The 23,039-nt window shown below is 35.1% G+C and overlaps 1 protein-coding gene across 6 annotated transcripts in view; it reads right to left on the bottom strand.

Moving 5' to 3' along the window:
• LOC136029356 (uncharacterized) overlaps positions 1-23,039 on the bottom strand; it is an 83,705-nt gene that overhangs the window by 54,595 nt on the left and 6,071 nt on the right. For 4 of the 6 annotated variants that reach the window (XM_065707662.1, XM_065707661.1, XM_065707664.1 and 1 more), the window contains exons 2-4: positions 15,358-15,519; positions 5,573-5,746; positions 3,423-3,497 (exon numbers count right to left, since the gene is read on the bottom strand). In XM_065707662.1, coding sequence (XP_065563734.1) covers positions 3,423-3,497; positions 5,573-5,746; positions 15,358-15,501 — 393 coding nt within the window. In that variant the 5' untranslated portion in view covers positions 15,502-15,519. Of the gene's footprint in view, positions 1-1,783; positions 1,850-3,422; positions 3,498-5,572; positions 5,747-15,357; positions 15,520-23,039 lie in introns of those variants that run through there. The other 2 variants (XM_065707665.1, XM_065707666.1) reach the window with 2 other exon arrangements.

Below are 23,039 nucleotides of genomic sequence, written 5' to 3'. Positions count from 1 at the left end.
ATACGGACATATTCGGTTTATGCGAAACTTTTTTAGATGAGTTTTCAATTGAAAGTGTTTATGTTGATGGTTATCAATTGTTTCATATTGGGAGGAGTATGCAAAAGAAAGGTGGAATTGGTGTTTTAATTAAAAGTTGCATACCAGCCCGTGCAAGACTAGATTTTTTGTCAATGAATATTGAAATGTTATTTGAATCTTGTATTGTTGAATGTTTTTTTCTAAATAATGAGAAAATTCTAATCGCAGTTATTTACCGTAGTCCGTCAGCTAGAATTTAGGGATTGTATTGAAAAATTCTTGAATAAATTAGCTAGTCTTAATACTTCTTATCTAGTTATGGGAGATTTTAATATTGACTTAATGAACCTTGTTTCTGCTAATCAGAATAGACTGGATAGTAACACTTTGAGGTTTTTAGAATGTCCGCTATCTCCTGGATTATATCCTGTATGTCTTGTACCATCCAGAATAACTGATACGTCATATTCACTAATTGATAATATTTTTTCACCTGAAAGTGCTGTTAGTACATATGTCATTCCTGATGATTCATCTGATCACTGCATACTTATGGCTGATTTTTCGCTATATTTCCCATATAATGAAAAGAAGTCAACAAAGCGAAGAGACTTTGGGGAAAAAAATTTGTTAAAATTAAAAGAAGCACTCGGTGACGTAGGGTGGAGTTCAGTAATTGATGAAATGGATCCAGATCAATCCTTAGATAATTTTTATAATATATTGACTGAAAAGCTTGATAAATTTTGCCCGTATAGAAACCTGAAAGGAAAGAGGCAAACACCAAGAAAACCATGGGTAAATGCATCGCTTTTGAGGTCTATTAATGAAAAAATCGTTTAAATTAAAATTAAAATGAAATATCCCACTGAAATAAATATAATACGTTTAAAAACTATAAGAATCTGTTAGTAAGGATTCTTAGAGAAAATGAAAGAGTGTATTATGAAAATTCATTTAAAATTTCTGGTTCTCCTCGAAAAACTTGGAATTTAATTAAGGATGAAATTGGAAAAAATAAAAAGTTATCACATCCTGAGGTATTAATTAATATAAATGGTGTAGAAGTTAGAGAACCGCAAGATGTTGCTAATATGTTTAGTGATTATTTTGCTGGTGTTGGTCAAGCAATTGTTTCAGCAGGAATATATTTGTCCCCTTACAGGTCGCATAAAGAATATTTAACCCCCAATGAATGTACGAGCATATTTCTGGCCCCTGTTAGTTTTGCAGAATTCCATAAGATTATCAAAAATGTAAAAAACAGTAATTCAGTGGGATATGATGAATTATCAACAAATTTGTTAAAGAGTATTGCCGGAGTTATTTTTGAACCACTTGTCCACATTTTCAATTTGAGTATCAACTCAGGTATATTTCCTAGTAGATGGAAAATTGCCCGAGTAGTTCCGTTGAATGAACAAGGCGATAAATCTGATGCAAGTAATTATCGTCCAATTGCAATTTTATCACCATTATCTAAAGTTTTTGAAAAAATTTTAAAAGAAAGGATTTCTAGCTATTTAGATAAATAAATTTCTTTACCAAATATCAATTTGGATTTAGGGCAAACCGTTCGACAGAGCACGCAGTTGCAGCTCTTTCATTAGAAATAAATGATTGTTTAGATGATGATTTCCATGTGGCTACTGTTTTCTATGATATAAAAAAAGCATTTGACACTTTAAACCATGAAATTCTTCTTAACAAAACGATAAATTCCGGCATAAGAGGGAAAGGATTACAAATCATTAAATCATACCTGTGTGGTCGCAAAATCACAGTAGATGTCGGTGGAAAAATGACTAACTTAAAAAGTTTTATTGATATTGGTGTCCCTCAAGGCTCAGTATTAGGTCCACTTTTATTTTTGATTTATATTAATGATCTTCCACGAGGTTTGCATGAGAATATTAGCCATGTAATTCTATTTGCAGATGATACAGCTATAACAGTTAAAGCTAGGGATTCATTGACATTGATCGAAAATCTGACTATAAGTGTTACCTCAGTAAATCGATGGTTTGTTTCCAATAATCTAGTACCAAATTTTACAAAAACTAATTTTATGGTTTTTGGTAGTTCAAAACGTGTCACTCGAGAGATTTCTCCTCAGGAGCTTCAGGTTGGTGACCAAAAAATTTGTAGGGTCCAATTATATCGTTATTTAAGAGTTTTTTTTCGATCACCTTTTGTCATTTCATAATCATATTGAGTATTTAAGATTAAAACTTGCTCAAAATATTGGGTCGATGAATCGTGTGAAGAATATTTTTCCTTTTACCATTCTAAAAATAATTTACCACTCTCTAATTACTTCTTATTTGAATTACTGCTCAGTTGTAAATCTTAATACATTTTCGAAGCATATAAAACCCTTACAGGTACTACAAAATAGGGCAATAAGAATACTTGGAAATTTCTTACATCGACCTTCAAAACTTGAAAATGTTTCGGAAACTAAAACATTATTTCTCTTCTTAAATTCGTTAGATTTAAATTATATACGAGTATTAAATACTTCCATATTGCATTTTCAAATCCAAAATTCTAAAAATTATTTCTATGACAAATCTCTGTTAATTTTACTTCCTCGTTCGGATTGTCGGAGATCTGGGATGTACCGAATTCCTATTGTAAGTTCTAAAAGGTCAAGGTTTTCGATTAGGTACCAAATACCCTTCATTGCTAACAATTATAAGCTGAATGATAAAATTCTGTTTGATCCATCCCAAAAATCTCAACTAAATTTAAAAAAGCAGATATTAAAGATTGTTTGCTAAATTTTTGATTATTCACCATTGATGATGGAAAATTGAATTATTTGATCTTCTTATTTGTATGTTTTGTTTTTCTGTCCCTGTGTCTGGGTTGGCCTCCCACGCCCCTCCTGCTCAATATTTATTTATTTACTTATCTTTGTTACTTCTCTTTTATAAGTTTTTTTTTTCTATTTTGTTTGTGTTTTGCCGTGTTAAATTTTGGAATCATTAGTACAATGAGATGTTGATGTTTTTTTTCTATATTTTTGCGCTGTCCCAGCCTTACGAGCTCTGCTCTCTGTTGGGGCATAATACTGTTTTTGTATTTTTTAAGTTGAATAATGAAAAAGTTGAAGTTGAAACTTGTAACGATATTGGTCACTTGTAAAAATATATAAAGTGTTGTTAAGAAGGAGCAAATTACAGATTTGAAAACACAGAGATACATATGCTAAATGAAGTATTCTATATATCCAAGGAGTGCAACATAAGTCGCGAAAGACTAATTAAAAACGAATACAGATTGGAGGGAGTGAGGAATAAGACGCAGTAAAAGTTAGTTTTGGGCAATTCATGAAGGGGGGAGGATCTTCAGACATGGTCAGGGGGAATCCCAACACGTGCAATAATTACACTCACCACATAATTTTGTTGATGACTTGGATGTCCACCATTCAACTGATTCAACTGTATTCCTTGTTCTGGACGACTTACCTGAAATTTAAACCTAATTTAAAATTTAAATATAGAGGCGAAAAGTAACTGACCTCCTATGAACTCAATTGGTTAGATACGTCAGTCATCATTACTACCCATTCCCTGTAATTCATTCTGACATGCCATGTTCGGTCAAATAGAAAAAATTGTAACACTCATAAACGTAGGGCGGAGGAAGGCATCTAAGGAAAGGTTCAGCTATAAGAATAGTGCGTTATATAAATCTTTCACGTGAGTATGAATGTTTCTTATTTCACGGAGTTGAGAGCATTCAATTCTGAAATCTCCGTTGGAACGACCTCGGATCCACAATTCTCGAAGTAGGGGCAAAAATTCAGAGGAAAAAACTTGGAAAACACAAATATAGGAAATTGTGAAGTGAAAAAATTACGTCTTGGACTGGTAGTCAATGGACTCAAATGTCATCCAAGTGGGTACATGCCTGCTGTTTACTCACCCTTAAGACTCCCTTAGCACAGGGGACTATGGTAGAATACATTTCCACAACTAGACAAAGATTGGCTTCTTTTTGTCAAAATGTTGCTACTTGGTTTCGGTAGACATTGCAGTTTCATTTCGTCCTACAATGCAATTTGGTAAGGTCACGGCAAACCAGACGATAATGTATGTTCAAAAATTCATTTATTGCGGATTAGATGCAAAATAGGTCTGTGTCTGTTTGGCCTAAAGGTAGGATCCCTTGCGGCGACATATTAATTAGAGACTCAGTACCAGAGTATGTCAGTCAATACTGCCTACGCTCTTAAATCTTGTCATGTCAATGAGTCCTTAGAAAAATAACCTATTGCGCAACAAATTCAGGACGTTTGAGCAAAAATTAAATTGGAAAGCTAAAATCAATAACATCCGTCAAAGTCTAGAGACACCATCAGCTAGTTTTGGCTTTAAAAATGCAGGTAAAAAAAACCTTGTTTGAAACCGTTAGAAAAGTGCATTAGCACTTATCTAACGGGGCCAGAAAGCGAAGGTGTCGTACTGCTCAACACTTTAAAACATATACAGGAAAACAACAAGGAAAAATACTTGGAAAATTGTCTTTGAATTATGGTAAAAAGAGGCTTTTATGTCAGCTCTTGCACCCTCTTTATAACCTAAACTATTTCTACTTTTTCGTCTGAAAATTTTCTATTTGGAGCGTTAAAGGTATAGAAGCAATCGTTTTTGTTCTATTTATTTTGCTTCCATCGTTTTGGAAAAGTTACTATTTAAATTGTTACTAACATTATACACACACAAAAAAACTGTTTTTGGCCTAACAAATGTAACAGTTATCCCCCCCCCCATGGGTGCTAAATGCAACCACCATAAACAGATAGCAAGTTCTCTAGTATTAAGTCCTGACTACACTATCCTGATTCAACTTCCAAAGCAGGTAGAATATTTTAATTGCAGATAGTTTTTAAGGAAATAGTTTTGTGGAAGAATGTGAAAATATCAACGAAAATCGAAAATAGTGGCCTAATTTTGTAATTCCCACCCCCCCCCCCTATTAAAAAAAACACTAAGACACCTCACTACCACCTAAACCAAGAATAAGATCTTTTTGCTTCTATAATGATCGGCTGAGATGCAAAATTTTATTAAGATGCACTAGAATGATCAACGATGCAAGTCAAGTCATTTGAATAATTAAATATGTATCTCAGCAGAGCCGTTCCTAGGGTTGGTGGTGCCCGTGGAAAAATTAATTACAGCAACCATGGTACTATATCCTAGTCTTGTAAGCATTCAAACCTGAGGTTGGTAGCAACGGAAATGAAATAAAAAAAAAAGTCAAAACAGCCGTAAAAAGTTTTTTTAGATTTAAGCCTTTAGAATAAAAAATGATTTTGAAAGTTTTTTCATTTTTCAAATTAATTGAAAGTAACTTAATCCCTTATAGTGAAATGGCTATGGTGTTTCCTTAAAGTATTAATGTAACAAATTAATTGAATAGTGAATTAGTTAAAATCATGTTGAACAAGTATGAATTTAACAACTTGATCGCTCAAAACAAATTACAATCCTGCAGCATCAATCATGCGTTGGAGGCTTATTATTCAATAACTTACCAATTTCTGCTCATCCGTCCAGACAACCTTCGCAGTTGGAACAGCATCGGAATATCCATTTTGATCTGGATAACCATGGCCCCCCTGGTACCTAGAACCCTGTGGGGGGTAGCTTTGAATTCGTCCTACTTCGGCTATCTTGTCCGACGTATTCACGACAACGCTGCGGTCAGTCTGTCAAGAATAGAGTACTAATGAAGTCGTGCAAGTCAACAATGGTCTGTTCAATCTCTCAGTGGATTTTCAATTAACTCACGAATTAAAATCCCTTTATTCTTACGAGCCGCGAAGTGTGACTTTTATTCAGACTTATTGAATAGGTCTGCACAAGCATATGTGGTTTATATGACTAGCAAAAAAATTGTAATGGTTATTTTTTTCACAATCCAAAAGAACAGCAGGAAATTGGCAAATGCGTGTATTTTGCAATGGTGACACTTTGATTTTTAATTGAAAAAACAAAAAAATTAGTGTAAAAGTAAGGAGTGATTGTAACCTAAAATTACACAGCTTACCAAACATTGGATCTGGGTTGTAGGCCTCTCCAGCTGCTCACTAAGCATAGGCCTACTAAAATAGTGTTGTTTAAAATAGTGTTGTTAAAAAAAGTGTTGTTTAAAAACACTTTTAAACTTAATCTCTCTAAATTTGGCTGAACCAAAAAGACACTTTTTAAACTTAATCTCTCTAAATTTGGCTGAACCAAAAAGACACATGTCTAAACATGGATGTAAATACATATCTTATTTAAGGCACCTTTTTTAATTACACACAGTCATCTAGACTCTATAGCGGACCACGAACACAGATAAAATGGACATGGTGCCTGACCCCTCCTCGCCCCATAAGTCTAGATTGTTATGATATCCCCATCATTTCCGAAAATTTACGTAAAAATTGTTTTTTTAACTCCTTTTCCTTAAAAAATGAGTCCCTTCTCATCAGCTTTTCCGAACTTCAAAATACAGGCGAGTTAATAGGTAAGTAGTTACGCGACCGAAAACCCTCATAGGTTTTCTCCAGCGCGAAAATGTTGTTTAATTTATTTATTTGTTTGTGAGTTTGGAATAATCAACTCAGAAACTTAACTTATGAAACTTATATGGCCACTATACATGGCATTTTTTTTATCATGAAGCTGAATATATCCCTTACCTCAAGGCTTTGGGGAAATGGAGGGAGATGATTTCAAAACAGGAGCCATTCTGATGCATAAAAAAGGTTTTTTAAGGTTCAAATCGTTAAAATTCTCTTTGTGGGGCATCCTTTTAATTGTTCTTAGGGATGGGTGTTTTTCGTTATGGATAAGGAGGATATGTTCTCCCGTGTGTATAAGTGGACATAGGAGGTACACCAGTCTTAAAAAAGCCCTTCATTTTCATGGACTCTATTTATTATGGACTCTATTAGAACGTCTAGGAATCTAATACCCCGTCAATTGACAGCATGTTGCTGAAAATTCAAAATAACACAAAAAAGTTTCTCAATTGACCGGCTCCTAAATTAACCAACTGCTTTAGAGTATATTTTGGTTCTTTCATAGGTAAACCTCTTATTTCGTGGCTTAAAATGGCACAAAACGAAAAATTACTGACATCAACTGTTGTGTATATATTTGGAAAATAACGGATGTATCAAAAGCACAAACAAGTCTGATTTCCTCGTCAAATTCAAAATAACACAAAAAAGTTTCTCAATTGACCGGCTCCTAAATTAAACAACTGCTTTAGAGTATATTTTGGTTCTTTCATAGGTAAACCTCTTATTTCGTGGCTTAAAATGGCACAAAACGAAAAATTACTGACATCAACTGTTGTGTATATATTTGGAAAATAACGGATGTATCAAAAGCACAAATAAGTCTGATTTCCTCGTCAAATTCAAAATAACACAAAAAGTTTCTCAATTGACCGGCTCCTAAATTAACCAACTGCTTTAGAGTATATTTTGGTTCTTTCATAGGTAAACCTCTTATTTCGTGGCTTAAAATGGCACAAAACGAAAAATTACTGACATCAACTGTTGTGTATATATTTGGAAAATAACGGATGTATCAAAAGCACAAATAAGTCTGATTTCCTCGTCAAATTCAAAATAACACAAAAAAGTTTCTCAATTGACCGGCTTCTAAATTAAACAACTGCTTTAGAGTATATTTTGGTTCTTTCATAGGTAAACCTCTTATTTCGTGGCTTAAAATGGCACAAAACGAAAAATTACTGACATCAACTGTTGTGTATATATTTGGAAAATAACGGATGTATCAAAAGCACAAATAAGTCTGATTTCCTCGTCAAATTCAAAATAACACAAAAAGTTTCTCAATTGACCGGCTCCTAAATTAAACAACTGCTTTAGAGTATATTTTGGTTCTTTCATAGGTAAACCTCTTATTTCGTGGCTTAAAATGGCACAAAACGAAAAATTACTGACATCAACTGTTGTGTATATATTTGGAAAATAACGGATGTATCAAAAGCACAAATAAGTCTGATTTCCTCGTCAAAATCAAAATAGTTGTTTAATTTACTCGCTTGCGACTCAAAATTGTAGGTTTTAATCGTTCTTTGTACTTTTTTCAACAAAGAAAAAAAAACTATAGGAAAAATTTGTCTTTTGATTTTTGAGGGAAGAGGTCCTGGCCAGAATGACACCCTCATTCACCACCATATGCACCCAGTCAATGTGATTTAATAGAATGTTGAGTATTCAAAAGATCAATAGCAATGGACAAAAACATGCACATGTTCAGAAGACATGAGAGTGTAAACAAAGTCTCACCGCTAAACATATATACTTCAGAAATTAGTGATATAACTTTCAGAGACTGGTAGACATTGCAAAGTTACGCCGACATCAATAAAGCGACACAAACTCATCTACAATTTTTTGGCAAAAAAATGTGTGCCAGAAGAAACGAAAGTTCCATTGCCAGTTTAAGTCATTATAACTTACCATAAAATAGGCATTAACATAGCTTGAAAGCTAAAGTTCACGCGCAAAATTCGTAGCTAAAGACCTAAACTTTGCCTGGAACTTGAAAGTTTGTTTGATTTGATTTTTTTTTCGTATTGACTGCGACCCGATTAAATGTCGTTCAAAAAGAGACATACAAACAAAGAATCAAACAACCCAAATTTCTATGACAGTGAGGAATGAAAAATAAACTAAAAGCTTCTTGCAGATTTCAGGTTTTCATTCAGCTGTAGATTTTTGTGGTCAAATAATTGTAAAACTAGAAATGTTCATTGCCTTCTTTTGTCTCTTCGATTAAACCAAGCGGTGTCAATTTGGGAAGAGGGCGTGTTCTCTGTGTATTTTTGGCTAAATATTGGGCAAGAAATGTAATATGTAGCATCTTCATTTTCAGGTAATCGAACCAGCCTAACTTAGGTATAATTTGTTGGGTCCAACGGACAGTGGCAATTCAACACCCTATGCACCATCTCTGAATCTGTAGGATTTTCCCCTTTTTTTTAACAAGTAGTGGCAACTCTGCTTTACGGTCGTTCAAACGGATACTCAATACCCCGAGCTACATCAGAGTCGTAGCTGTTGATTAAAAACCAAGATTTACGAATTGAGCGTGGTTGTCCTTGATCTTAACGTCAAAACTGGAACCACCGAAGCGAAAAATTAAAACTGCAAGAACTTCCGATAAGCTTGCTTGAACACTAATTTGTTCCCAACTAGTACTGTTAACAATATATCTTGTACCTTGACCAGATTCATCTTGGTTATACGAAATTTGTTGTTCCAAGGTTCCATCTTGTCTAATGGAAAAAAAAAGATATACCCCTAAACCATAATTTCGATTGCTCAGCTACAAGTTTTAGGTTTGGAAGTTGAACATTGTTCAACTGAAGAAATTACGGTACTTTTATGTATTATACCAAACACACTTGGGAAGTTTCTCTTAGATATGCGAGAACCGGTTTTATCTGTTTGTATTTAGAGACAATTAGCTTACTGTCATTTAAAAAACTACGATGTAGGCATGTTTTAATTAAATATTTAATATATAGTCGGTATTTTCGTTAGGTTAGGTATTTCTTTTATACGTTCTGGGTGACCTTCTTTCCATAATTCTTTGTCGTAATTCCGATAATTTTGCTTCTAAAGTATTATATCTTCATCATATTGGTATACTCCGATATGATTAGCCTGACTTCACTTCTCGAGTGTGTTTGGTATAATTTACATAATTAACGAAATTACGAATGGACACATAGGAACTAGTCATGCAGAATTTTGATTTTATCGGCAAGTGTAATTATAATATCACCTAGGTATGAGATTATCCTTAGACAATCTCTCTGGAAAACATCCAATATTCAATCTTTCGTAACATTCACGTTTCAAAGCCGCACTTGACCACCGTCTTTACCCTGGCTTCAAGAATCCTAATTCTAATTCGTAGACCTAGTCTGAGCTAGGTAAATAAAACTTCCAGGGAGGAATATACAGATGAAATGAGGGCATAGAAGGAATTTTTTACATTAGGTATTTGATTATATTTATTCTCAGCCTAGTAGATCAGCTCATGAAAGTTTCATTCGTGTGCTTAAACATCAATTTAAGTTAGCGTAAAAGACAATAAATTTTGGGCATCTACAGGAGGTGGAGCTTAGGCCCCACCCCTCTCCCCCTACCACAATATCCGAAGTTCTATGAATTTTTGGGTTTTTCTAATGTAAATTGTCTAATAATTTTTTTTATCATTGCCTTCCCCCACCCATTTTTTTATTGCCGGATCTCCCTCCAAAAAATCCTGCGTAAGTGCCTGCACTAGACTGAAATTTAGCAAATATGAGTGCTCAAAAACATTTATTTGGAACCATCACCAACTTCACCAATTTTCCAAATTAGCGTAAAAGTCACTAAACTGCCATTTTATCGAGAAGAATGGTTTGTTTTATTGTTCAACAAATTCGTATAAATATAAGTAAAGCCTACATCCGCTTAAAGATAGGGGGAGAGCGATACCCATACAACCACCACCGCCTACAAGCCCAGCCTCCTATATTGTCTTGGAATGGCACCCCTAAGCCCAAGTAATGAAGTACCAAACTGAAGTTACCATTTAAGTGGAAATTTCAATCATTTCATTTCTGAAGTATCCATATATGTGAACTTAATCTGAATACTAAAATTGTTTTTTATCACTTAACTTAGTAAAGTTTCAAATACTTGATTAAAAAGACCGCCAACCACGCCCGCTTACCCAATCTGAGAACATTCCCATGTTTATATTTTTCTTCATTTCCGTTTTATGTGATTCAACAAATTACTCAAATCGTGGGAAAAGCTTTGGAGGAAGAAGTGTCATCAAAGGGTCGGAACTTCCGTGAGGGTTTTAAACCCTCGGGATTGACAAGGGTGGGAAGATTATTAAAGCTCCCAGGCTCTCAAATGACGTAGTAGTGACTTGTTCCCCTTATCGCAAGGTCACATTTTTTCTAGATTACTATGAAAAAGGCATTGCTATTTCTCAATAGTTATTAGTTAAAAGACAGCTTTCCAAAAAAGAACTTTTCGATGATAAGTAAGATCCATATTAAGACACCAAAACAAACAGAAATGAAGTCGTATAATAATTGAGACCTAAAACGAACAAAAATTTAAATAGATAAACAATGGAACCAACAGAAATTGCCATAAATATGTCTGAGTATGATTGGCGCTTTAGATAAAAATAATGTGTATTTTGAGCAGTGTTTTTGTTTGTCATAACATCAAAATAACAACAACATTCTATCGAACATATCACATGACCAATCAAGGTTTATTAAGTGGGACTTATTCGAGGCCGTATCTATGAGGAGGGGTTTGGGGGTTTGACCCTCCCCCGAAATTGTTTCCAACTCGCAAAAACGTAATTAAAATTAATGCACAAAAAACTTGTTTTTTGTTAAAAAAAACTTGTTTTTTTATTTAATTTCTGAACGTTTTTGAATTAATGCATGTTTTGATTTTGGCTCTCCGCACATGAATACTTAGAACGAAATTTGCATTTATTTATTTTTTTTTGGCTAAATGGCTTTTTCTTAGTTTGGATCGGACGATTTTGGGAAAAAAGACATGGGGGAGGAGGCTTAGCTGCCCTTCAATCTTTTGGTACTTAAAAAGGCAACTAGAACTTTAATTTTTTATGAACGTTTTTATTAATAAAAAATATACGTAACTTTCGAATTAACTTTCGTAACGAACTTCTATATTCGTATATTTTTATTAAGTATGTGAGGGGGTTTGCCCCCTCTTGAATACCTTGCTCTTTAAATTAAAGCTTAAATTTTGCCCCAATTCTTCAAGAATGACCCCTGAATCACAAAGGCCGTAGAAGAAATAGTTGAAATTACTACTTTAAAATACTTAAGCGTAAAGAGCAAGTATTTAGGGGGAGATGAACCCCTCATATGCGTTCGTTTTGTTTTAATGCTGCTTCTTACTTTCAGTTGAAAAAACTTTTTCATATTTATCTTTCATTGTTTTTTGTATTAAATAATATTAGAAAATCCTGCGTCCCCTTCATGGAGATTCTCTCCTCTCATGACAAATTCCTCCATGGAAAGATCCTCCCAGGTAACCCCTCCCCTCAAACCCCTCCCTATCCAAGGAAAAAATTCCCCTGAAAACGTCTGTACATTTCCCAATAACCATTACTATATGTAAACACTGGTCAAAGTTTGTAACTTGTAGCCCCTCCCCCGGGGGGACTGTGAGGGAGTAAGTCGTTCCCAAAGACTTAATTATTAGCTTTTCTGACTATGCTGAACAAAATGGCTATCTCAGAATTTTTACCAGTTGATTTTGGAAAAAATGAGCGTGGGAGGGGGTCTAGGTGCACTAGGCGCACCTGTGATCGGTCTTCTGGCAAAAAAACGAAATTCCAGATTTTTTGTAGATAGGAGCTTGAACATTCTACAGTAGAGTTCTCTGATACGCTGAATGTGATGGTGTGATTTTCGTTAAGATTCTATGATTTTAGAGGGTGTTGGCCATCTCTTTTATAGGAAACCAAAATTTTTTTCTCTCGCTTTTTCTTTCGTATTTGGGTCCTCCTTTCTTGGCCTCATCTCTTGTATGTAAGAAATAGAAAAACAAACTTGGTCCTTTTGAGACCCAATTTCTAGGGGGGATGTACCCCTTAACCCTTTTTAGTTAGTTTTCCCGTGGCCAAGGGGATTACTAATACAGGTTTCAAACTCTTTAGAGACAACAGCATTTGGCCTGTTTCTGGGCTCCATAAAATCCTTCACTGTCCCAAAAATACTTAGTCTCCATAGCCTAGGTGACATTTTTTGAAAGTTTTGAACTTATCAGAAAAACTTTTTGAACTAATTTCGACCTTTATGTAGGAGGGAGCTGATCCCAAAATTCAGGACTCGTTTCCAGGAAAACCAAATTCTTTTCTTTTTCAGGATATAACTTCATTGAAGTTATATCATTTTTAAGGATATAATTTCAAGCGGACTGGAAAAATATATTTTTCCAGTCCCATTTCTGATGGCCCATCATCCCCAGACTAAAATTATTTTTTACATTAGGGTTCTTCTAGATGCACAGATAATAAGAATTTGGGGCCCCTCACCTAAAAAATGATGGATCAGAAACTGATCCTCGAAATACATAACTAGCACACAAGCACATATTCCTTTCCGACCAATGTCCCAATGACAAGAATTTTGTCCTCCCCCACCAGAAACCGAATCAAAAATGCAGTTCAGATACTTAATGATACTTTCATCACTGAGATTGACAACCTCTATTATTATATATCCTGATGGCAAGAATTTGAGGGCCCCCATCCTCAAAAGTTGAATAAGATCTGGAAAGCCCGGAGGTATATCTAGAAAACAGGTTTAATTTCCTTTAAGTTTGGTTGTTTGGAACCCTTCCCCTACCCTCTTTGGTAGATATGCTAGTAACAAGATTTAGGAAACCTCCACCAATTCCCCTATCTATGAGTTTGGTAGTTGTTGGACTTCATTAAGTCTGCTTCAGCGTCCTGCCTTTACACAGATTCGAAATGTCGGACAGATCAAACAATAAATCTCAATAACAAGAAAAAAATCTGATTTTTTTCCAGATTGACCTAGAATTTTTCCCGACAAACCTCGAAGTGATATACAATTTTTTCGATCTCGAAAACATTCTTCCAAGTTCTATAGTACATGAATCCAACATTGTATGCCTCCTAGGCAGTATATTCTTTTAGTTATTAAATTCTTGTTTTGCTTCGTGTTCACAATGGTTAGTACGCTAGAAGAGAACAATTTCTATTTTTTTCTTTAAGAAGAAGTTCCGGAAATAACGCAAACTTCATAAAAACTTTTCCTCACTGTTTCACGATCTCCGTACTGGAGAAATGTTCCAAACATCCATCTTTTACCGTTACCAGTTTACAGGCTGCTGATCACGATAACAAAAATGAAAAGAAAAAAGAAGAAGAAAAGAACGACAACAACAAAAGTAAATGTATTGCTTCGCACCATAACTTGCAAAATATCTAAGTTTAGGGTTAATTGCACATTGAAATTAATTATGTCTTTAAAGATATCTTGAAGTCTCATTTCGAAGGAAGCAAACTCAGCAAGGTTTTCAAGAAATTGAGAGAATCTTTTGAAAATTATTGATTTAGCTACAATTAAGCAATGTTGGTCTATAGTAAACATTTTGTTGCCTTGTTTTTTGTTTTGTTTTTTAGATAGCTACTTCTAGTTTATATTTTGGCAAGAAAAGAAGAGATATTTACAAAAAAGAAAAATTTTTTGTTTTTGATCTCCAAGAGAAGTAAGCAAGAACATATTGCTTCTCATCGGGGTTGCAACGGTAGCTAGCAACCTAGTAAGAGACGATAACGTCCCATAGTAAAAAATAAAATAGCCCATAACTCCACAAAATTTGGTCTGATAGTAAGAGACAATCAAGAGACAATCACGGCCCATTGTAAAAAATAAAATAGCCCATAACTCCTAGAATTAGAGTCAGATAAAAAAAGGATTTTAATTAAAGACAGACTAGACAGACAAGACTAGACAAGATAGACTTGAAAGATTTAAATAAAGAATCGATATAGTTCTTTATGTAAATAAAGAACTATATAATATAATACTAATATAATATGTTAGAGGTAATTACTTGGTTAGAAAAAAGGGAGAGAAAAGAAGAAAAAAGAACTGTCTTCCTAATCCAACAATTGAGATAAACGAGCACTTGAACGAGGTCGTGACCTTGCTTATCTATCCAATTACCTAGGACCGAACAGTATAACCAAACCGTCAACCAAAACGAAATTTCCAAATCCTTGCAAAGTCGTCATTGATAAATGTAAGCCGTTGTAAATTTACATGCAAATGCACCTTAAATCTAATGAAATATTTCCAAATCATTCCCTCCAGTTAGGGATCCTCAGAGGAATATATAATAACAGTAGTCTTCATAGGAATAGTACAATATACGCAGCTTGAACTACGATATTTTACATCGACGACATCTTTTTTTCCGTTTTATCTCTTCAGCTAGTAGGGCACTAGTTATACAAAAGTAATTGCAGGTTGAATGAAAGGCTTCCAAGTTACGGACTGGCAACTGTGGAACAGTTTACATATCCCATGGAAAATATGAGACAGCGCTGTGAATATACGGAGGCATAATTCTTAGAAAATTTATATAAAGAATTGATATAGTTCATTATAAGTACATAAGACAAGAAGACACCGAGAAAAGCTTATTGGCAAAAGATTTTTTTTGATAAAATGTTACACGTATCTTATAGAACTTACGGGAAATTTGGTTGAATAAGCTCGAAGGCTTTCTTGAGCATACCCCTCAGTGACTGCACCTGGAAGCTGAGGCTCATTGAACTCAGACGATCCCAGAGGAACTGGAGGTTGACGGTATGGTGGAGGAATTCCCGCTTGCATCATCTTTCCAGAAAATAAAAACTAAAAGACATAAACATACATTAGTTAATGTGAATCCACCATGTAGCATACTCCCAAATCACAAACTTAGGCAATGATCTTCAAACCATTCAAAGAATAGTGTGTAATTTCAGCCAAAGCTAGTCACCTGGTCATGCCTTTAACGGAAAATTGGAACATAAAACTTAAGCAACCCCAATTCTAGCTCTATAACTGAATCTATCCGGGTCGCTAATAATTACAATATATTCAGTCTGGGGCATGGAAACGAGCAGGGGCCTCCCCTTGGAAATAAGAAGAGATTCAAAAAATGTGAAAAATGTTCCCGTTTAAATATCTGTAACAAAAAGCTCCTGGTAGCATTTACCCTCCCCCCTCCGTATTGTCATATTTCCTAATACCACTCAGGGCCTGAGGTAAAGTTGAGGGTATTACCAGCACATGAACAGTTAAGAGGCCAGTTTAACCATACTATTTGGTGTCGATCTATAGCCTATACTTGAGTATGGCGGCCGTCCAAATGTAAAAACACAAAAAATGTAATATAATTTTACATTGTATAATGTAAAGATTATACAATGAAAATACATGCCAAAGTTCGCTGCCACTGCTAAATGTCGATTTTTCAATTTTGGCAAACGGGGCAAAATGCTTTGGGATACCTGTTTTTGCCAGAAAAATCTTTGCAGAGGATTTTATTAGGATGTTCTTGCAGATATCACTCGATTTGACTATTTGAGATGAATTTAGTAATATATCTAATTCGGAAATCGACTTTTAAAGTATATGAGCTTTTTTAAGTTTGGACGGCTGAAGGGTTAGGTCAAATTGAATTGTTTTAAAAGTTATTTAGCGTTGTTATTTTAAATTGGCCCTCATGCTTGTCATATTACTTGTTATATGTTTGAAGATTATATTGACCCTCATGTTCGTGAGTATTACCTGTGATATGCTTATGATCGATAAAAGTTGAGATTCAATCAAGTGTATTGACGCTAAAATCTCATATATATTAAACTGGGATTTGATAGGATTAGATTTTGATAGCTTTTGAAAAAAAAACTGAAATGTAGTTCCTATCAAGACACGAGGCAATTAGAATTCCTCAGCACCCATCCGCTGAAAAATCCCATATGCAAGTTTCTTTATTATTTCTTATAAGTTGCCTCTTCTGAGCCCAACAGAAGAGGTTCTGCCCTAGTGCACTAAAAGGGATCTCTTGAGTCGGCTACTATCAAAACATTGGCAATAAGTTGACACTGAGTTAAGGCTATCGTCCCATTTTCTTTCTAATAATAATCGAAAAGGTACAGCTAACCAAATATCAAAAAGCTTTTGTAGAACCGATCTGCGTTACAGCAGTCCTTGTCAAAATGTTTGCACCCTGAAATGCACCATAAAAAGTAATGACATTTCAAATGGATTAAATAAAAAACAATTTTTTGACCAAAGTTAGGAGCGACATTAAACTTAAAACGAACAGAAATTAGTACGTATATGGGAGGAGGGTACCCACTTCTCAATACCTCTCTCTTCATGCTAGAGTTTCTTAGCATTTTTAAAAAGCTTTTTATTGTTCTAATTAAACGATCCATGTGTTTCAGGAGTCATTCTTAAAGAATTGAAACAAAATGTCAAACTTCAGCGTAAAGAGTGAGGTATTAAGAAGGGGGTAAACCCTTCATAAACGTAATAGTTTCTGTCCGTTTTAAGTTTTAATGTTGCTTCTTACGTTCAGTTGAAAAAAACTTGTTTTTTTTTATTTAATTTCCAGTCGTTTTTAAATAATACCGGGAAATCTGGCTCCCCCTCCACGGGAACATCCTCTAGACCATTTAATCCCGGTGAAAATTTACCCCCGACAATTACCATTAGCGTCTCCACATGTAAAATTGAGTCATCAAAGAGGAGGTAAGACAAATAAAAAAAATTTCGTACAAAGTTTTAGCAAATTCCTCAGTGTAAAATTTCCCCTGGAAAGTTCACTTCCCAGAAACGTTCATCCCATGGAAAACTCTCCCCGTGAAAAATAACCCCAACAGAAAACTCATCCTCCCCTCCCCCAGCCGAAAAATGTATGCATGCTTCCCAATAACAAATACTATAGCCAACAAAAACAATGGCCAAGTTTGATAGTTTAAAGACCATACCCCGGGGGCTGTGGAGGTCATGTTATTTCGAAAGACATAGATATAGAACCTTTCAACAATGGTGAACAATATGGCTATCTCAAAATTTTAATCAAACGACTTTAGTAAAAAAAAAGCGGCGCGGGAGGGGGGCTTGATGCCGTCCAAACTTTTTGGTCACTTCAAAAGAACTTTTAATTTCCATTCGAGTGAGCCCTTTCGAGATAATTTAGGACAATTGGTTTGACAAAATCACCCATTGGTGAGAGAAAAAAAACACGCATTCGTAATCTTTCTTTTGACAAAGAAGCAAATTTCCACATTTTTAAACATGGGAGATTGTAACATCTACAGTAGGCTTCTCTGATATTTCCACGACGATGTCCTTGACTTTTAGAGGGTGTTTCTCCTCTTTTTCAAAAATGAGGCAAATTTTCTCAGGCTCTTAACCATTGCTGGATAACACTAAACAGCGAATCTTATGTATTTGGAATCAGCATAATTTGGCGGTTCTTTTGTGATACGTATTGATAGCAAAATTTTGTTTTTTAGACTTTCGGTTACAATTGATCATTCTGGTTACCATGATCTCTCTTCTGGCCGAAAATTCAAAATTCTACATTTTTGTATACAGGAGTTTGAAATTCCTACAATAGGGTTTTTTTTCAGTTAAGTGACTTTTTATTGGCCCGTAACTTGATGAGCTGTATGTGTTTCGAATAAGCACAAAAAATAAATCCAGTTGATGTATCTATTGTTACCAAAACTCTGCTTTTTAGAGTTTCTGTTACTATTGAGCCGCATCACTCCTTACTTGCAGTTCGTAACCGTGAACTGTTTGATGCATCGAGTTTTGGAGGCCTAAGGGCATAAAAAGTTTTTCCTTCACATACACAATGAACTGAATAGTTCATTGTGTTCAAATTGTCTTTCTGACGTGTGATATCTCGAATTGCTGAAAATTCGAAATTTTCACAAGAAGATGGATTTTACGAAAAATATAATGAATAATGTATGTCTATATTAGTGATATAGTTTCGTTACATATACTATATTATATGCATCGCTAGTTTTGTTGTCTCTATCCAATTTGTACAAAAAAAAATATAAAAATAAATTATGCATAAAAACTGTCTAACTTTTAAACCAAAACTGTTTTTTCCGACCTTTGGAATCTATCTATCCCTCCAAAGTTCACGCAAAATTTAATAGAAAAAAAGTCACTAGTTGACTTGAAATCAACAATAGGATCCTTTGGATCTATTATGACAACTCTACTGTGACGGCTTGCGACATAGGGCCCGCAGTAGGCTATCCATTATGACGGCTTTGGCCATAGGACCTCCAATACTCATTATGATGGCTTGGTGTTTAGGGCCCACAGTTTTCATCATGACTGTTTGGAGTATAGGATCCACACTATTCGATATTGCTGCGTGGGGTATAGGGCCACCAAGATTCATATGTACATATACCACTTTGATTAAACTATATTAAATCAGAAGAACAAAAGCTACGTGAAGGTTACACTATTCGGAAACATATCCAATACTTTCTTGCTTGGATCAAACAGTTCGTGGTAACGAACTGTAGTAAGGAGTGACCCGACTCAATAGTTACCAAAGCTCTAAAAAATGGAATTTTGATACCAATAGCTACATCAAAGGAATCGCATTTTAAGGCCAATTTTAAATATATAAGTTTCATCAAGTTTAGCCCATCAAAAGTTACGAGCCAGAGAAAATTTCCCCTATTTTAGAAAATAGGGGAAAACTACCCCTAAAAGTCATAGAATCTTAAGGAAAATCTCACCATCAGATTCAGCGTATCAGAGAAGCCTATTGTAGAAGTTTCAAGCTCCTATCTACAAAAATGTGGAATTCTGTATTTTGTGCCAGAAGCCAGATCACGGATGCGTGTTTATTTGTTTGTTTGTTTTTTCCCCAGGGGTGATCGTATCAACCCAGTGGTCCTAGAATGTTGCGAGAGGGTTCATTCTAACCGAAACGAAAAGTTCTAGTGCCCTTTTTAAGTGACCAAAAAAATGGAGGGCACGTAGGCCCCCTCCAACACTAATTATTTTCCCACAATCAACGGATCAAAATTCTGAGATAGCCATCTTATTCAGCGTAGTCGAAAAACCTTCTATGTCATTGGGGACCACTTACTCCCCCACAGTCCCCGTGGGAGGGGCTGCAAGTTAAAAACTTTGACCAGTGCTTACATATAGTAATGGCTATTGGGAAGTGTACAGACGTTTTCAGGGGTATTTTTTAGTTGGGTGGAGGGGTTGAGAAGAGGGGGATATGTTGGGGAACTTTCCATTGAGGAATTTGTCATGTGGGAAAAAATTTCTATGAAGGGAGCGCGGGATTTTCTGGCATTATTTAAAAAAAACATGAAAAAATAAAAAAAATGAAGTTTTGTCAACTGGAAGTAAGGAGCAGCTTTAAAACTTAAAACGAACAGAAATTATTACGCATATGAGGGGCTCACCTCCTCCTAATACTTCGCTCTTTACGCTAAAGTATTTTTAGTAATTTCAACTATTTATTCTACGGCTTTTGTGATTCAGGGGTCATTCTTAATGAAGTGGGACAAAATTAAAGCTTTAATGTAAAGAGCGAGGTACTGACGATGGGGTGAACCCCCTCATATATGTAATAAAAACATGAGAATACAAAAGTTTGTTACGTAAGCTAATTTTATTTTTTAATTTATTATAATTAAAATTTTTGGTTACTTTTTAAGTAACCAAAAAATCGGAGGGCAGCAAGGCTTCCTCCCCAGCTCCCTTTTTTTCTCAAAATCATTCGATCACAATTATGAGAAAGCCATTTAGCCAAAAAAAAAAAAAATTTCATTTTAATTATTCCTCAGCGGAGAGCCAACATCAAAACATGCACTGATTCAAAAACGTTTAGAAATTAAATTAAAAAAAAAAACTTTTTTAACGGAAAGTAAGGAGCAACATTAAAAATTAAAACGAACAGAAAATATTACGTATATCAGAAGGTATCCCCCTCCTCAGTACCTCGTTCTTTACGCTATTAAATAAAAAAAACGAGTTTTTTTAACTGAAAGTAAGGAGCGACATTAAAACTTAAAACGCACATAAATTACTTCGTATATGAAAGAGGCTGCTTCCTCATCAACGTCCCGCTCTTTACGCTAAAGTTTGACTCTTTCTCTCAATTCTTCTTTTTAAAACAGTAAAAAACTTTAGCGTAAAGAGCGGGGCGTTGATGAGGAAGCAGCCTCTTTCATATACGAAGTAATTTCTGTGCGTTTTAAGTTTTAATGTCGCTCCTTACTTTCAGTTAAAAAAACTCGTTTTTTTTATTTAATTTCTGAATGTTTTTGAATCAATGCATGTTTTGATTTTGGCTCTCCGCAGAGGAATAATCAAAACGAAATTTGCATATTTTTTTTTTGGGGGGGGGGGCTAAATGGCTTTCTCATAATTTTGATCGAATGATTTTGAGAAAAAAGAGCGGGGGCGAAGCCTAGTTACCCTCCGATTTTTTGGTTAATTAAAAAGGCAACTAGAACTTTTAATTTTTTACGAATCTTTTTATTGGTAAAAGATTTACGTAACTTATAAATTAGCTTACGTAAAGAACTTTTGTATTCTCATGTTTTTATTACATATATGAGGGGATTCGCCCCATCGTCAGTACCTCGCTCTTTACACTAAAGCTTAAATTTTATCCCAATTCATTAAGAATGACCCCTGAATCACAAAAGCCGTAGAATAAATAGTTGAAATTACTAAAAATACTTTAGCGTAAAGAGCTAGGTATCATAAGGAGGTGAGCCCCTTATATGGGTAATAATTTCTGTTTGTTTTAAGTTTTATTGCTGTTCCTTACTTCCAGCTGAAAAAGCTTTTTCACATTTATTTTTTAATTTTTTTTTAAATAATGCTAGTAAGTCCTGCTCTCCCTTCATGAAAGTTTTCTTCTCCCATGACAAATTCTCGATGGAAAGTTCCTCCAGCATATCCCCCTCTTCTCAACCCCTCCCCCCAACCAAAAAAATCCTCCTGAAAACGCCTGTATACTTCCCAATAACCATTACTATATGTAAGCACAGGTCAAAGTTTGTAACTTGTTGCCCCTCCCACGGGGACTGTGGGGGAGTAAGTCGTCCCCAAAGACATAGTTATAAGGTTTTTCGACTACGTTGAATAAAATGGCTATCTCAGAATTTTGATCCGTTGACTTTGGGAAAATAATTAGCGTGGGAGGGGGCCTAGGTGCCCTCCAATTTTTTTGGTCACTTAAAAAGGGCACTAGAACTTTTCATTTCCGTTAGAATGAGCCCTCTTGCAACATTCTAGGACAACTGGGTCGATACGATCACCCCTGGGGAAAAAAACAAAACAAAAAAACAAATAAACACGCATCCGTGATCTGCCTTCTGGCAAAAAATGCAAAATTCCACATTTTTGTAGATAGGAGCTCGAAACTTCTACAATAGGGTTTTCTGATACGCTGAATCTGATGGTGTGATTTTCGTTAATATTCTATGACTTTTAGGGGGTGTTTCCCCCTATTTTCTAAAATAACGCAAATTTTCTCAGGCTCGTAACTTTTGATGGGTAAGACTAAACTTGATGAAACTTATATATTTAAAACCAGCATTAAAATTCGATTCTTTTGATATAGCTATTGGTATCAAAATTCCATTTTTTAGAGTTTTGGTTACTATTGAGCCGGGTCGCTCCTTACTACAGTTCGTTACCACGAACTGTTTGATTTTGTTCAAATTGACTTTTTGTTCAACTTATTTAAGAATGACTCCTGATACACAAAGACCGTTTAATTAGAATAATAAACTTTTTATAAATTCAAAAAACCCTTTAGCGTAAAGAGGGAGGTACTGAGGAGGGGGAAGACTCCCTGATATATGTAATTTTTTCTGTTTATTTCAAGTTTTAATGTTGCTCCCTGCTTTCAGGTGAGAAAAACCTGTTTTATATTTAATTTCTGATAGTTTTTAATTAATGCTCGGAAATCCAGCCCCCCCCCATGAAAAATTCCCTCCCTTAGAAAATCCTCTATGGAAAGATTCTCCTACGTAAGCACCCCCACCGGAAATCCTCCCCCCCCCCACAAAAAAACATCTTTATACTCCCTAATAGCCAATCGTATATGTAAACAACGGGCAACGTTCATAACTAGCAGCCTTTCCCCCGGGAGGGATGTGGGGGATCAAGTCATCCCCTAAAACAAAGTTGTTAGATCTTTCGACCATGCTGAAGAAAATGGCTATCTCAAAATTTTGGTAAGACAATTCTCGATAAAAAGGGGGTGGGAGGGGGCTAGCTGCCCTCTAATATTTTTGGTCACTTAAAAAGGGCGCTAGAACTTTTGATTTCCCATCAAATGAGCCCTGTCCCGGTCTTCT

Source organism: Artemia franciscana, chromosome 7 (assembly GCF_032884065.1).
Source record: "Artemia franciscana chromosome 7, ASM3288406v1, whole genome shotgun sequence".
In the NCBI taxonomy this organism is placed as follows: domain Eukaryota; kingdom Metazoa; phylum Arthropoda; class Branchiopoda; order Anostraca; family Artemiidae; genus Artemia; species Artemia franciscana.
The sequence above is the reverse complement of the archived record's forward strand: the minus strand, read 5'-3'. Positions and strand labels throughout refer to the sequence as shown.